Source organism: Eucalyptus grandis, chromosome 5 (genome assembly GCF_016545825.1).
Source record: "Eucalyptus grandis isolate ANBG69807.140 chromosome 5, ASM1654582v1, whole genome shotgun sequence".
NCBI lineage: Eukaryota > Viridiplantae > Streptophyta > Magnoliopsida > Myrtales > Myrtaceae > Eucalyptus > Eucalyptus grandis.
The window spans coordinates 13,514,897-13,530,379 of NC_052616.1; the positions used below are offsets into that span (position 1 = coordinate 13,514,897).

At 39.8% G+C, this 15,483-nt stretch overlaps 2 protein-coding genes across 2 annotated transcripts; both read left to right on the top strand.

Annotated features, from left to right (window-relative positions):
- Positions 1-1,818: 1,818 nt before the first annotated feature.
- Positions 1,819-5,038, top strand: LOC104444270 (disease resistance protein RPM1). The gene has a single exon (XM_010057919.3). It carries the CDS (start codon positions 1,925-1,927, stop codon positions 4,277-4,279), a length of 2,355 nt encoding a protein of 784 aa, XP_010056221.2. The 5' UTR covers positions 1,819-1,924; the 3' UTR covers positions 4,280-5,038.
- Positions 5,039-11,701: 6,663 nt separating this feature from the next.
- Positions 11,702-14,651, top strand: LOC104446255 (disease resistance protein RPM1). The gene has a single exon (XM_039313346.1). It carries the CDS (start codon positions 11,702-11,704, stop codon positions 14,540-14,542), a length of 2,841 nt encoding a protein of 946 aa, XP_039169280.1. The 3' UTR covers positions 14,543-14,651.
- Positions 14,652-15,483: the final 832 nt, after the last annotated feature.

Sequence of the window (15,483 nt, forward strand, 5' to 3'; positions counted from 1 at the left end):
GTGATTTTTATAAGAACCAGGTCAATTGTTTCCAAAACCCAAAAGTGGAAGTGCAAATCAAGTTACTTGATGTACTGGCGCCGGTCAACAAGTCAGAAGTAAAAAAAAAAAAAAAGGAGAAAATGGGTTGAAAAGTCAACAAAAGCAGACCACGACCGAGAAAAAAGGGAAAGAAAGGAAAAGGAAAAAAAGGAAAGAAAGAAGAAAGGGAAAAGAGAAAGGATTTTGCACGTACGTATTACAGGGACCTTGCCAAGCCGATTTGATTGTGTATCGCAACTTCTGGTAAGTGCTCATGCTCCTCATTATTCCAATTAGGATAGTTTTTAGAATTGGAGTTTTGAGATTTCATGAGAATGGTGGATCATGTCATTGTAGAGCCAAGCGGTTTGATGGAGTTTGATTTTAAGCAACAATATAGTGGAGCAAAATTTTAGGATTTCAAGGCCGAGTTTCACATTGTGTTTAGATTTGAATAATCACTTCGAGTGAGCGATTTGTTAGCATGTAGGAGTCTTTTTGTCATTGTTTAGGTGTCGTTAAGCCATCTTGTAGTTGAGGTAGTGTTTTTCTTAGTTTCAACATTGATTCTCGCTTAAATTGATAGGATTACAAGATTGTCGGCTCGTTTAGCTATGCGTTGTTTGGTTTGGGCATTTCTAAGTGAGTGTTGCTCTCTCTTCTTTGAATTTATTAATTCATGTGTTGAAATTCATAGAGATTCGATATATTATTAAAAGCATGATTTGTTACATAAAATGTGGATTGGGCATTTACTCCAACTTGATACTTGTAAAAGGTTTGCTGAATGTTTTTTGAAAGTTGCTGCGAAAGGTTATATGTGTATATATGTTGATTCGTGAACCTGATTTATGAAAGGTTATATAATGATTTGTGGACTAGTTTACGAAATGAAGTTTAAAAAGTTTGGAAAACGTATTTTGTTATATGAAATGGTTTTTGGATTTCATTTTGTGGATTGTGGAAGATGTTGTGAATTGGTGTTGATACTCAATATTAATGTGAGCCTAATAAGAGACTTGTGGATATATGCATACTAGTTTGAGATATCCATGTGGGCTAACCACCAGCAATATAGGCGGAGACCTTGCCAATAGGAGAAAGTTGGTCTTATTGCCACTAGGCATTATGCCAGGCCATGGTTGATATTTGAGCTGGAGATTGGCCAACGGAATGGACCATTGGTGTATGATGTTATATGAGTTTTGTTAATGGAATTGACCATTGGCATGTGATATTGATGAGATTGATCAATGGGCTCAACTTTTAATATTTGTTTTGATATTATTGTGAATGGATATTTCTACTATAAATATAGGTATTTGAAGCATATATAACTTATTATCTTATTATAAGTTTGTTATAGTTTTCTAGAAGACATACGCACTACTTACTGGATTGTGGTTACTCATACCATTCATCTTTCTTTTTTTAGGTCCCTCGATTGGTGGTCATTAGAGTAAGAGCATTATCACGAGGGGAATTTTGGGAGTTTGTTTTGGGTAATTAGAGGCTGCATCCTTTAGGTGGAAGAACGGCCATGTCATTACCCCTATTCTTATAAGATTCGGGGTGTTACATGACAAGTTCCACGTTACTTCATTAGAAAGATTGAAACATTGAGAAATTCTCACCATAAGAGGTATTTCTCCAAAAATCGAATAAATTAAATAGCCCACGGTGGGAATGAATAACAATTACTGGTTCGGAAAAGGACTAAATATTAAAGTTTGCTTAAGTCTATAGCAGATGTGGACCATCAGGAAAGATACACAAAAAAACATCAGCATGGACATCATATGCTTCACCGTTTCCACATTGGACTCCCCAACTTTTGGAGCCACTATGTAAAGGATACTGGCAGAATTATAATCCTCAACTTCTGTACATGCACCATTAGAGCATGACAGAAGCTGCTGTAAACTTCGTTATTGACAAGCTCACAAATTCTCTGGAGAATGAAGTGCAACTCTTCAGAGATGCTGAGGAAGTTGTTAGCTCAGTGAGAGGACAGTTTGAATGCATAAGGGCGTGCCTGAGGGTCGCAGATTCCCTGGAAGAGAGCGATGACGAAGTCAAAGTATGGGTAAAGCAGCTAAGGGAGATTGCATATGACACTGAAGATGCTCTCGACAAGTTCAAACTTCTCTCGGCACATGATCATGGGGTTGGGTTTGCTGGTCTTCTCTCTAAGATATCTTGCTGTGTAAAGAACAGGAAAGCTCGATATCGAACCATTTGGAGATACAGAACATCAACTCCAGAATCAAAAGCGTATGTGATGGGCACCAGAGGCTACGCTACAAGTTTAGTAAAGCTGAAAATGGCCCAGGCTTCAATTACTCTGACGACACATGGCAAGAACACCAAGATAATGCCTTTTTTAGACAAAACTGAGCTTGTGGGCATTGAAGAGCCGAAGAAGCAGCTGATTGGGTGGCTGGTTGAGGGAACTTCTAAGCGTCAAGTTATCTCTGTCGTTGGGATGGGAGGATTGGGCAAAACCACACTGGTAAATCAAGTTTATGAAGATCCAGAGGTGAAGAAACATTTCACAATATGTACTAGGATCACTTTATCTGGCTCGCCAAATATAGGAGAGCTCCTCCACGACATGCTTCGGCAAATTATGAGAGTGATCAGAAAACCGATTCCTTCTGGTGCGGAGACCACAAATATATACTGGCTGAAGATGATAATCAAGGACTTGCTACAGAGAATGAGGTATTTGGTTGTTCTAGACGACACATGGAGGATTGACGAATGGGATGCTGTCAAACACGCACTGCCCAACAACACGTGCGGCAGCCGAATAATCATCACAACCCGGAATGCTGATCTAGCATACACCTCCTGCCGAGAATTCAAGGGGAAGGTCTACAAGATGGAGCCTCTGCCAGTAGAACACTCATGGAAGCTTTTCTGCAAGAAGACATTTCAGGTGAATTCTTGCCCTTCCCATCTAAAGGAGTCCTGTGAGTTTATTTTAAGGAAGTGTGAAGGACTGCCGCTTGCTATAGTGGCTATCAGTGGTGTTTTGGCTACAAAAGACAGGCACAGGACAGATGAATGGGAATTGGTTTGTCGCAGTCTTCGTAGTGAGATTGACTGCAACGACAAACTTAAAAACTTGAAGAGAGTTCTTTCCCTTAGCTTTAATGATCTGCCATACTACTTGAAAGCCTGCTTCTTGCACTTAAGTTTATTTCCGGAGGGTCACCCCATCAAGCGTAGGAGACTGATTCGGTTATGGGTTGCAGAAGGATTTGTTGAAAAGAAAGAAGGAAAGACCCTTGAACAAGTTGCTAAGGACTACTTCATGGAGCTGTTGAACAGAAGCCTGATTGAGGTGGCTTCTAAACGAAGTGATGGAAGGGTCAAGACTTGCCGCATCCATGATTTTCTGCGGGACATTATCACTTCAAGGTCAACTGATCAGGGCTTTGCAGAAATAGCAAAAGGAGAAAATCGTGAATGGCCAGACAAAGTCCGTCGACTGTCAATTCAGAACACCCTGCAAACTCTGCCACGGAACTGGTCCTTATCTCAACTTCGCTCTTTATATATATTTGGGGTAGATAAATCATTAATGAATTCAGTTTTAGCTAGTGATATGAAACTGCTCACTGTTTTGGATATGCAAACAGCTCCTTTGACAAGGTTCCCCGCTCAAGTTGCTGATTGGTGTTATCTGAGATATCTAAGTTTCAGGTTCACTGAGGTGAGTACAATTCCAAGTTCTATTGGGAAGCTTCAAAACTTGGAGACTCTAGACCTTAAACACACAAATGTCACTGAATTGCCTGTTGAGATCTTGAAACTCCAACGGCTTCGTCATCTCCTTGTTTATCGCTACAAGAATGTGTCCTATTCATCCTCCAAATTCGGCTTTAAGGCCCTTAGGGGAATAGGGGCTTTGCAATCCCTTCAAAAGCTCTGTTATTTAGAGGCAAATGATGAGAATAGCAGCAGTGTGATAAGAGAACTTGGATTGTTGACACAACTGGATAGGTTGGCCATTCTGAAACTTAGAAAAGAAGACGGAAGGGATTTGTGCTTGTCAATCTCCAAACTAACCCGGCTTCGAGCAATATCTATAGCTTCTCTTGATGATGACGAAATTATTGATCTGCAACACCTCTCTAGTCCACCTTCATTCCTTCAGAGAATCTACTTGAGAGGACGCCTAGGGGCTTTACCACACTGGCTACCCTCTCTCAGTAGCCTGATGAAATTGCACCTGAGGGCAGTCGCCTAAAGGATGATCCTCTAGTGTCTCTCCAAAATCTGCCCAATCTTGTGCATCTTGAGTTGCTTCAGGTTTACGAGGGAAGCTTGTTGTGCTTTAAAGCAAAAACCTTTAAGAAGCTGAGGACTCTGGGTCTTGATTATTTTGACGAACTCAGGTGCGTAAAAGTGGAGAAGGGAGCAATGCCTTTTCTTGAGAAGCTTATCATTCAGCGTTGCAAGTTACTAAAGAAGCTTCCATCAGGTATTGAACACCTGACAAGGCTGAAAGTGCTGGAGATTTTCGATATGCCAGATGAGCTCGTCAAGAAGCTTGTGCAAGGTGGACAAGATGATGACTTTCAGAAAGTTGCACGTGTTCCAGAAATATATTATGGCTACTGGAGAGATGAGGGTTGGGACGTCCAGTTAATCGAGAGATCCGTGCAGAAAGATGTTGCTTCCACCCAAGGCACTAGTATGAGGAGCGACGAGTTCCCACCATGTTGGAAGTGAATGTACCATATTAGTGAATAACTGTGAGTCTACGGAGTGTTTGTGACTGATGACTTGTAAATGTGAATGTGTAGTAAGGTTGCTGTGGCTGCGAGTCTTGTCTGTAAATGACATTTAGGAGCAGTCAAAACTATGTTAATACTATTTGGAGGTAGCTATTAGGTGATATTAGATAAAGCAATAAGGGTTTGAATTGTGTCTCTTAATGCTGTATGAATGGGGCTCGTACGTGATGTTTTAGTAAGCCATTCAGTAAATATGTAGTCTTCTGTAATTGCTCTCGCTCTCCCTCTGTTGTGTGATCCCTGAAACCTAAACCATGTACTGGAACTAGTTACTTGTTCTCGTTTTACGATGTCCCTTTTTCATTAGGAAATTTCATCGGAGTAGGATAATTAGAATTACAATAAGAGGGGTTCGACCCTGTCACGATCTCGTAAGGCTCACTATATGTATCCAAAGATTGGCTTAGGCAGAACGGTCAAGATTCAACCTGTTATGAGTTCTTATTGAAAAGCGATTTCACCACCGGAAGATTTAATGCTTCTGCTATATAATGCTTACTCCAGGTTTGAGATGTCTCTGATGCTGGCCTTCAGCTCCTGCAGCTTCGGCTTTCCTGTAGTAAGCTACCGGGTATGAGCGGTTTTCTTGTAGAACTGAACTTTCTGGCAAATGTCAAGTCTCATGTTTTCCTTTGATTGCATAAAAGGGAGATCTGGTCAATTTTTGTATGATAAACCTGGTTAAATTATTTATATCTGCTTGCTCTTGATACTTGTGAATCCTATAGGGTGAATTATGAATTTGAATGTCCAATATTCGACGCTTGTCGATGTAGTGTCTTAAATTAATTTTGCCACTTTGAAAGTGCCAAGTCTCAAATGCTGGCTCAAAAGTTAGCCCGTCCCATAATGAATAATTTATCTTGAAAGCATTGATTTTGCGTATCACCAACATAATAAGCATATGGAAAATTGTAAACTTCTCTCATTCAGTTGCTTAACAAGTATTTAGGGGGCTTCTTATAGCAGAACCCTAACTAGTAAATGCGTGTTTCATAACCGCAAATGCTGAAAATTAATATTTTCAGTCCACTTAAGGCATATGTCACAATTCAATTAAAGCGTTGAAAATAGAAAACTCAAATGCCTAACGAGATTTTTATTTGATAGCCTTAATTAGTATTGACTTAAAAATACTCAATCAAGCCGATATTTTACTCACTGACCAAAAAAAAAAAAAAAGTCGATATTTTACTTATTATGGGAATTAAGGGAGGGGTTAATTAATTCATTCCATCGGAAAAATAATTGATGGCCAGTACAATCTTCCCAAATATATTGCTAAAACCTACTAATAATAATCACCGTATTATGTTTTGTGAAAAATTAATAATATTCAACTATTAATTTTTAGTTGTCACCAAAAAAACATTTTGTTGTCATTTTCAACACTTAATATTATCCACACTGAAATCAGTACTTATGTTTCCACTTTTTTGATAATCTTATTTAGCATTGGTTTAAAAGATTCAATTAAGTCCAAAATTCATGTAACATGGTAAGTAGGGGTGGGGTAACTTGATTCATTCAACATAAAAAAAAAATAATAATAAATAAAATAAATAAATAAATAAATAAAAAAAAATTTGATTGATGACAAGTAGAAGGTTTCCAATTACATCGTTTGGCCTTCCAATCATGATTGTTGATGGGAGAAAAATAAAGAGTTGACCCTGACTGGTTCGATTCCCATATATTTTACAAAGAGATTAATATGTTAGGAGGCTTTAACCACCATGCCGCAGATTATCACATGAAATGTTTTCCTTATAATAATAATCATACGACTTAAAATTAGGTTTGAGTTCCGAGTCAATCAGGGACTCAACCGGTTCAATTCCAAGCCAATTCTTAAGGGAATCAATTCGATTCTCGATTCCCAAATTCATGAAATGAGTTCGATAGGATAGGTTCCGATTCCTTAGTTTAGAAACTGCCCATCCTGAAACTTATCATCTCATAGATCTCAGTGAAGGAGTTTTTACTGCTCTCTCATTTCAAACTGTCCCCGCTCGATGCACGAATGACGACTTAAACTTATCCGGAAGGCTGTAATCAGTTTAATATCGTCACGGTATCTATTGATGCCCCTTTATTTTTAAGTTAATGTCACCAGCGATTGACATGAAATGGTTTCACAAATTGTTAAAGGGACCCTTACGTATATTATAAACAAAATACTCATTTTTGCAAGATAGTATATTGAGTGAAGTACAGTGATTTACAACGTTAGAAGAACGTTAAGATATGTTAAATCACATCAGTAATTTCCCAAGGCATATCAATAACAGTTCACGTCATTTGTGGAGCAATTGCTTGGACACATGCCCTAGACGTACCGGGAGCCCTTGTCGTACTTAGACTGGGCCTATTTCTCACTTGGCTGGGGAGGGCAAGAAATCTACTTTATCAGATACTAGAGCCTAGATCACTTCAAGGTAGACATTTAAAAATCTATATGATCTCAGTTGCTTGTCTAGTTATGGTAGGTGAACGTGAACTAGTCTCCACTTGCTCAGAAATTGCACAGATATTGCTAGGTTAATACCAATAACATCTTTTTGCCTGAGCTTCTGAGGAGGTGAGAGTTCAAAAGTCTTGTCCGCTATAAAGTTCTGTGTGAAGTTAAGTTGATTCATTACCACAAACCCTCGACCGACTCTCTTATTCAACGAAGCATGCTTTAGAAAGCTATTAAAACAATGGTATAGTGAAACAGATTAGGTGACTGCAAATGCTTGGTAACTTTTGCCAAACACCATTATTTGAAATTAATAGCTGGCTGATGGCGATAGCCATTCGAGAAAATGTCGCTGTCATTAGCATTAATATGAAAATATATTCAGTACTTGCCGTGAACTTGCCTAGTAAACAAGAATTTTGATTAGAACTACATCAGAAGTATCCAACAAGTTTCCGGGAAGTTTCTGCAGATATAAGACAAGAGGGGATTGGAAAATACTTATGTTTCCCCATCAGTTCCTTTGAAAAGTTAAACAACAATTCAATAAAAAAATTCAGAGTTAGGTATGTTAATACACGAACCAAGCAAATTAAAGGGGCATGCAATCATACTAAAATATTTCAATGCTTGTCACTTTCAACTTAGCCAAGACAAAAAGTACAAGGATTTTTAATTTGTTAAAGCGCGTGTGCATCATAAACAAACAGCCATACACTAATAGAATGATTAGGGCCTAATTCCCTAAAAAAAGCCCCAATTTTAGATTTAATCTCAATTCTGTCCCGAACTTATTTTTGCCAGAAAAGATCCCAACTTTAGATTTAGTTTCAATATTGGCCCAAATTTTTTTCATCTAAAAAGCACTAAATTTTAAGTCAAATCTCAAATATGTCCTAAATTTTTATTGTCCAAAAAAAATTGCAAACATTTAACTCAAATTTCAAATTTGTCTCGAACTTTTCTTTGTCTAAAAGATATTATTAACTTTCAATACAATCTCAAATTTACCCTTGTTAACCCTCAATCCAAAAATCATCATTGGTTATTTAACATAGCATTTCCCCATTGGTAGCATATCCACATCGGCAAGGTGACGTGAAAAATCATCTTCAAACGAAACCATCTTTTGATATGAAAATAAGGAAATTAGGGATGACTAAAGACAATTTTTGGACGGAGGGCTTAAGGGAGAAGATCTGGAATTAGAGTTAATGTTTGTGATTTTTAATACAAAAAGAAATTTAGGACAGATTTGAGATTAAACCTTAAATTGAGATTTTTTAGACAAAAATTGAGAATTCTATAAGGTAACAGGCGGAATGACTGGAAATCAGAAGTTGAACATTTCCATACCAAACCTCCAGGCTTTGGAATTTTAGTGGCATCAGAGTAGATTTGCCTCAATGGCATTGGTTCAGATTTTTTAAGATGCATCCAAAGGTTTACGCTAAATCTGTCTAAGAGAATTTAGTTTAATATTTTTCACGGGTTTCTTTATAATTAATTACGCACGACATCACGAAAGCAACTAATTTTTGCTTCGAGTAAGCGTGTACGCCCCCGGCAACCATGCAACTAGGATGAAATTAGCTTGCATTTGTTAACTACGACCATCCAGATCCGCTGGCGCTCGGAATGGTCAAGTCTAGACGTGGCCATCACCGATCAATCTTATTTTGGAAGATCTCAGAGATTTTTAATTTCTTATTGTAACGATCCAGTCCAACAAGGTTGGAGAGTTATCGCCAGGACAAATGACTTAAATAAGGAGCGGCTCTTGACAATCGTTTAAGATGGCGAAATGGGTCACCACCAAAACGGTGGTGAAGTCTTGAATACTCCAATTTTTCTTAAAAATCCATGGGTGGACCCTGTTTCTAAAGTTTCACCTCACTAGTGATTGATGATTGAGTGTGACAATTTGCTCATTTTAGTTCAGTTGTAATCAACGTCCTTTTCCATTCTCTGATTTGTTGTTGTACCTCGGACTTGGTCTAGTTACCTCGACTGTACAAGGGCAAGAGCTTTCTTGGGACCAACGCCGGAGTTTCTACTAGGAAGTTGGATAGGCAATTCTCTCATTAGTTTATTCAATGATGATGCAAATCTTGTAAGGCACAGAAATATTTAAAAAGGGAACTATGAAGTTTCTAAGCATGTGACCTCACCTACTTATTTAGAACCATTTAAGATGAATTTCGCCCCAGTTTCCTAGGAAGAAACGGTCCATTGGACTTTTCGATGATGTCATCAAGTAAAGACGTTTGGTTTCCTCTCATTCAACTGAGAAAATGTAACCGGTTGATCTTGTCCGTTTTGGCCCAAAAAGAAAAAGTTGATCTTGTACTTTCCAGCAAAATGCTAATGGCAATGGAAACTGTTGAACGGAAGAAATGGGTACAGACTTGTAGGTAATAGTGGCACCCCGAAATATGGAGGCGTGTAGGGGTTGAAGAACTGGGTCGTTGCCGAGATAGGATAGATTTATGGAGATGGACTGCTTGTACAAGCTTGGAGGTTGTTCAGTCCACAGATTGTGCTGACCGGGTAATTTCCAGGATCACGGGGAGGATCATTCAGCTTGAGGTCCTGAGAAGTTGATAGGTGGTAGGTGAACTAATTTCCACTTTCTCAGGTATAATGGACATTAAAAATATCTCAGCAATACTCCACCTGATGTTCTTACGCCTGCATGACAACAGCAACTCCAACAAGAAGTTGCACAGAAATTGCTAGGTGAATACCGATGACTTCTTTTCCTCTGAGCTTCTTAGGAGGCGACAGTTCAAAAGTCTTGTCTCACTATAAAGTTCTGTATGAGGGCTGATTTTTTTCTTTGACGATAAGCAAGCTTTAGAAAAGCTTTAGTATTCTGAAACAAAATAGTTGCCTGCAAATGTTCAGTCACTTTCACCAGAAACAATTACCTGAAATTGATAGCCGGCTGATGCCAATAGCCATTCAGTAAATGTCTCTCTTATCAACAATAATATGCAAATATATGCAGCACTTGCAGAGAACTTGGCTAGTAAACAAGAAGTTTGATTAGAGACAGTGGCCTAACAATTTGGATGTAACAAGTGGTTGTTATAATAGTTGCATATTCTTCAAAACTTGTTGGGAGGGGGTTCACGTCCAGACTTGGAATAGTGGCTTGTCAAAGCCAGCGTTTCCTCCGCATGGAATCCCTAATCAACTCTATATAATAGACTGTGACAACCACTCTATTCTCATATAAAAGGCGCCATAATTACGTATTTTATAAAGATTTTGTTGATGTCATTCTATATTTTAATGCCATCTGTCCTTAATGACTGATATGCGACTCTTCACTTTATTTTGCTTGATCGCTTCAGCCGTAATGATAGTCCTTTTTTAGTTCAATAAGTGTCGCTTTCCTCTCAAATTTGGTCCACTTCTCCGACGACCATGGAACATATATATCGCTATTTAATATGAACAAGTTGTGTATATGCAATCTTGACCATTTCGTATTTGATGATTCAGTAGGGTAATGCCATAAAAAAATAAGAGCAGTGTACGGTGGAATTCACGAAAGATCTGAGCTCAGTTGCTCATTCGTCCCCTTACTGTAGTTGATGATCTCTTCTACTTGCTAGCAATGAATTGTTGCTTGAATTTTCTTCATGTAGCCTGGTCAAAAAATAAATTTGGTTTTTGTGATACTCAGTGATTAGCCGTCGAATTTCACTTAACAGTTAATGGACAGATGGATTATCCTTGGCCATCATGATATTCTGAATGGATTGAAAGTTTGCTCCATCAATATCAGTCAAAAGTCAGCTCTTTTACCTTGCAATGCAAATTTTCAGTAAAATTTAAGAGCAGGGACTGGTATCTCAAATATATTTTGATAAGCTACCCAGAGAAAATGACATGATTGTGGACTAACAACGAGGACATCTAAAGTAGCCGTTCCTGGATGCAGAAAAGAATCTACTCCAACAAAATAAAACATGAAAGTTCCTTCAAAACTTCCTGTGATTTCACATTAGATATATAATATTCAGACAGCATTATACAAGATATTTCTGCTGACGAATTAAGAAATTTCGGTTATCTTTTTCGGATAACGTAAGACTACTAAAGAATAAAGTACTAAACATACTTGAAGACTTTTCTACATGAAACAAGACAATTGAACTGCTTGCTGTCAAAGACAAAAATATTTAACAGGATCATGCAAAATTCAGAGGCATACCATGAATCTAAACCAAAACTTGTGCAATGTGCTTAGCAGACAAGGATTCCACGGAAAGCAGCTATAAATATAAGACTCAATTTCAGACACTATGAAGAGCCTTAACTTTTGGAACCCGAGTCTAAAACCACCTTTCTAACCATAGTCTAAAACCTCTAGGACCAAAAGCCTCACCAGACTAGAGGCATGGCAGAGAGCCCAGTGACTTTCCTACTCAACAAGCTCACACAATTCTTTGAGAATGAGGTGAGGTACCGGACAGATGCTCGAGAAGAAGCTCTCTCAGTGAAAGTAGAATTCGAGCGTGTCCGGGGCTCCCTCAGGGTTGCAGATTTCCTCGAGGAAACTGACGACGAAGTCAAAGCGTGGGTGAAGCAGTTGAGAAACACAGCCTATGATATGGCGGACGCACTCGATGAGTTCTCACTGGTCCTGAGACATGATCATGGAGTCGGGTTCACTGGCCTCATCAGCAGGATGTCCTGCTGTGTCAAGAACCTGAAGGCTCGATACCGTGTCACGTCCGAGATAGGGCGCATCAACTCCAGAGTAAAGGGTATTTGTGATGGGTACCAAAGGCTGTTGCACAAATTCAGCAGGGTTCAACAAGATCTGAGCTTGACTGTCACGAATGACACATGGCAGGACCACCGAGGCAATGCCGTTCTCCTAGACAAAACTGACCTAGTGGGAATTGAGCAACCAAAAAGCGAGCTGGTTGGGCAGTTACTTGACTGGGGTCCCAGGCGTGAGGTCATCTCCATCGTGGGAATGGGAGGGTTGGGTAAAACCACTCTGGTGAGGCAAGTCTTCGAAGACCCTGCTGTGAAGAAGCATTTCACGGTGCATGCTTGGATCACTCTCTGTCGGTCCTCGAAGATTGAAGAGGTCCTCCAAGACATGCTTGATCAGATTATAAGGGTGATCAGGAAACCGGTCCCTCATGGAGCCAACACTATGACTAGCCACTGGCTGAAGATGATCATCAAGGACTTGCTTCAGGGGAGGAGGTACCTGATTGTCCTCGATGACATATGGCACATAAACGAATGGGATGCGGTCAAGCATGCCTTTCCTACCAATGGTCACGGAAGCCGGGTGATCATCACTACCCGGAATGCAGATCTGGCGTCTACCTCCTGCAAGGAGTTCAATGGGCAGGAAAAAAAGATGGAGCCGCTCAATCCCGAACAGTCGTGGGAGCTTTTCTGTAGGAAGACATTTCAGGGGAACTCATGCCCTTCCCACCTGGAGGAGATATGTAAGTACATTTTGAGAAAGTGTGAAGGACTTCCACTGGCAATCGTGGCCATCAGCGGTGTTCTGGCCTCAAAGGACAGATGGAGGATCTATGAATGGGAATTGGTTCGTCGCAGTCTTCATATTGAGATCGACTGCAACGACAAACTTAAAAACTTGAAGAGAGTTCTTTCCCTTAGCTTTAATGATCTGCCATACTACCTAAAATCCTGCTTCTTGCACTTGAGTTTATTTCCTGAGGGTTGCCTCATTAATCGTAGGAGACTGATACGGTTATGGGTCGCAGAAGGTTTTGTGGAAAAGAAAGAAGGAAAGACCCTGGAAGAAGTTGCTAAGGACTACTTCGTGGAGCTGTTGAACAGAAGCCTGATAGAGGTGGCTTCTAAACGAAGTGATGGAAGGGTCAAGTATTGCCGCATCCATGATTTTCTGCGGGACATTATCACTTCAAAGTCAATTGATCAGGGCTTTGCAGAAATATCCAAAGAAGAAAATCATGAATGGCCAGATAAAGTCCGTCACCTGTCAATACAGAACACCCTGCAAGCTCTGCAAAAGAACTTGTCCTGGTCTCGACTTCGTTCTTTATATACATTTGGGATAGAGAGATCATTTATGAATGAGGTTCTAGCTAGTGATATGAAACTACTCAATGTTTTGGATTTGCAAGCGGCTCCATTAACAAGGTTCCCTGCTCAAGTTGCTGATTGGTGTTATCTAAAGTATCTAAGTTTCAGGTTCACTGAGGTGAGTACAATACCAAGTTCTATCGGGAAGCTTCAAAACTTAGAGACTCTAGACCTTAAACACACTAAAGTCACTGAGCTGCCTTTCGAGATCTTGAAACTTCGACGACTTCGTCATCTCCTTGTTTATCGTTACAAGAATATATCCTATTCATCCTTCGAATTCGGCTTTAGGGTTTTTAGGGGAATAGGGGCTTTGCAATCCCTTCAGAAGCTGTGCTACATAGAGGCAGATGACGAGAGTAGGAACAGTGTGATTAGGGAACTTGGAATGTTGACACAACTGGATAGGTTAGCCATTTTGAAACTTAGAAAAGAAGATGGAAGGGATTTGTGCTTGTCAATCTCCAAACTAACCAGGCTTCGAGCAATATCTGTAGCTTCTGTTGATGATGATGAGATTATTGATCTGCAGCACCTCTCTAGTCCACCTCCATTCCTTCAGAGAATCTACTTGAGAGGACGCTTGGGGGCTTTACCACACTGGCTACCCTCTCTCATTAGCCTGACGAAATTGCACCTGAGGCACAGTCGCTTAAAGGATGACCCTCTCATTTCTCTCAAAAATCTGCCAAATCTTATGCATCTCGAGTTGCTTCAGGTTTACGAAGGAAGCTCATTGTGCTTTGAAGCAAAAGCCTTCAAGAAGCTAAGGACTCTGGGTCTTGATCATTTTGACGAACTCAGATGCATAGATGTGGAGAAGGGAGCAATGCCTTATCTTGAGAAGTTTATCATTCAGCGTTGCAAGTTATTGGAGAAGCTTCCATCAGGCATTGAACACCTGACAAAGCTGAAAGTGCTGGAAATTTTCGATATGCCGGATGAGCTCATCAAGAAGCTTGTGCAAGGTGGACAAGATGATGAGTATCAGAAAGTTGCGCATGTTCCACATGTATATTTTGGCTACTGGAGAGATGGCGGTTGGGATGTCCAGTTAATGGAGAGATCACTCCAGAGAGATAAGATTAGTGCGTGTTCAAGGCACGAGCACGAGGACCATGAGAACCCACAGTTGTAAATTTATTGCAAGGTAGCTGTAACTTCGAGCCTGTCTCTAGATGCCATTTAGGAGCCATCAAAATATGTTTGTATTGTTCGGAGTTAGCTGTTTGGTAATATTAGATACGTTTTAGTTGTGCCTCTCGATGCTCTATAAATAAAGCTCGTATGTAAGGTTTTTGTGAGCCATTCAATAAAAATGTAGTCTTTTAATTGCTCTCGTTCTCCCTCTGTTGTGTGATCTCTAAAACCTACAAGAATTGATACGGGAATTCTGATTATTGTGCAAGGGTTGCCTCTTGCTTTTGTGGCCATCAGTGGTATTTTGGCTTCAAAAGACACAAGAAAAAAGGATGAATGGGATCTGGTACGTCACAGTCTTTGTACTGAAATCAACTGCAACAACAAATTCAGAACCTTGAAGAGTCCTTTCACTTAGTCTTGATGACCTGCCATACTACTTTAAGTCCTGTTTATCACAGTTGAGTGTGTTTCCCAAGGTTTGCCTCATTAACTGTTGGAGATTAATTCAGTTATGGATTGCAGAAGGATTTGTAGACAAGAAAAAGGCATGACAGTGGAAGAAGTAGCCCAGGACTACTTAAACGAGCTCCTGAATGGAAGCCTGCTAGAGGTCCCCATTAAAACAAGCGATGGAAGGATAAGTATCGCCGTATCCATGATTTTTGGCTGTATATTATCACTTCAAATTTGAGCAACCATGGCTTCACAGAAACAGCCATAATAGAACATCAAAAATGGTCAGATAAAATTCATCATCCATCCATACAGACCAGCTTGGAAGCCATGCAACAGAAAAAGGTCATTGTCTCAACTACAATCTTCATACATGTTTGGGGAAGAGAGATCTTCCATGGATGCTGTTCTAGGTAGTGAATGAGACTGCTCACTGTTCTGGACTTGGGAACAGCTTCTTTGACAGGGTTCCCAGCTCAAGCT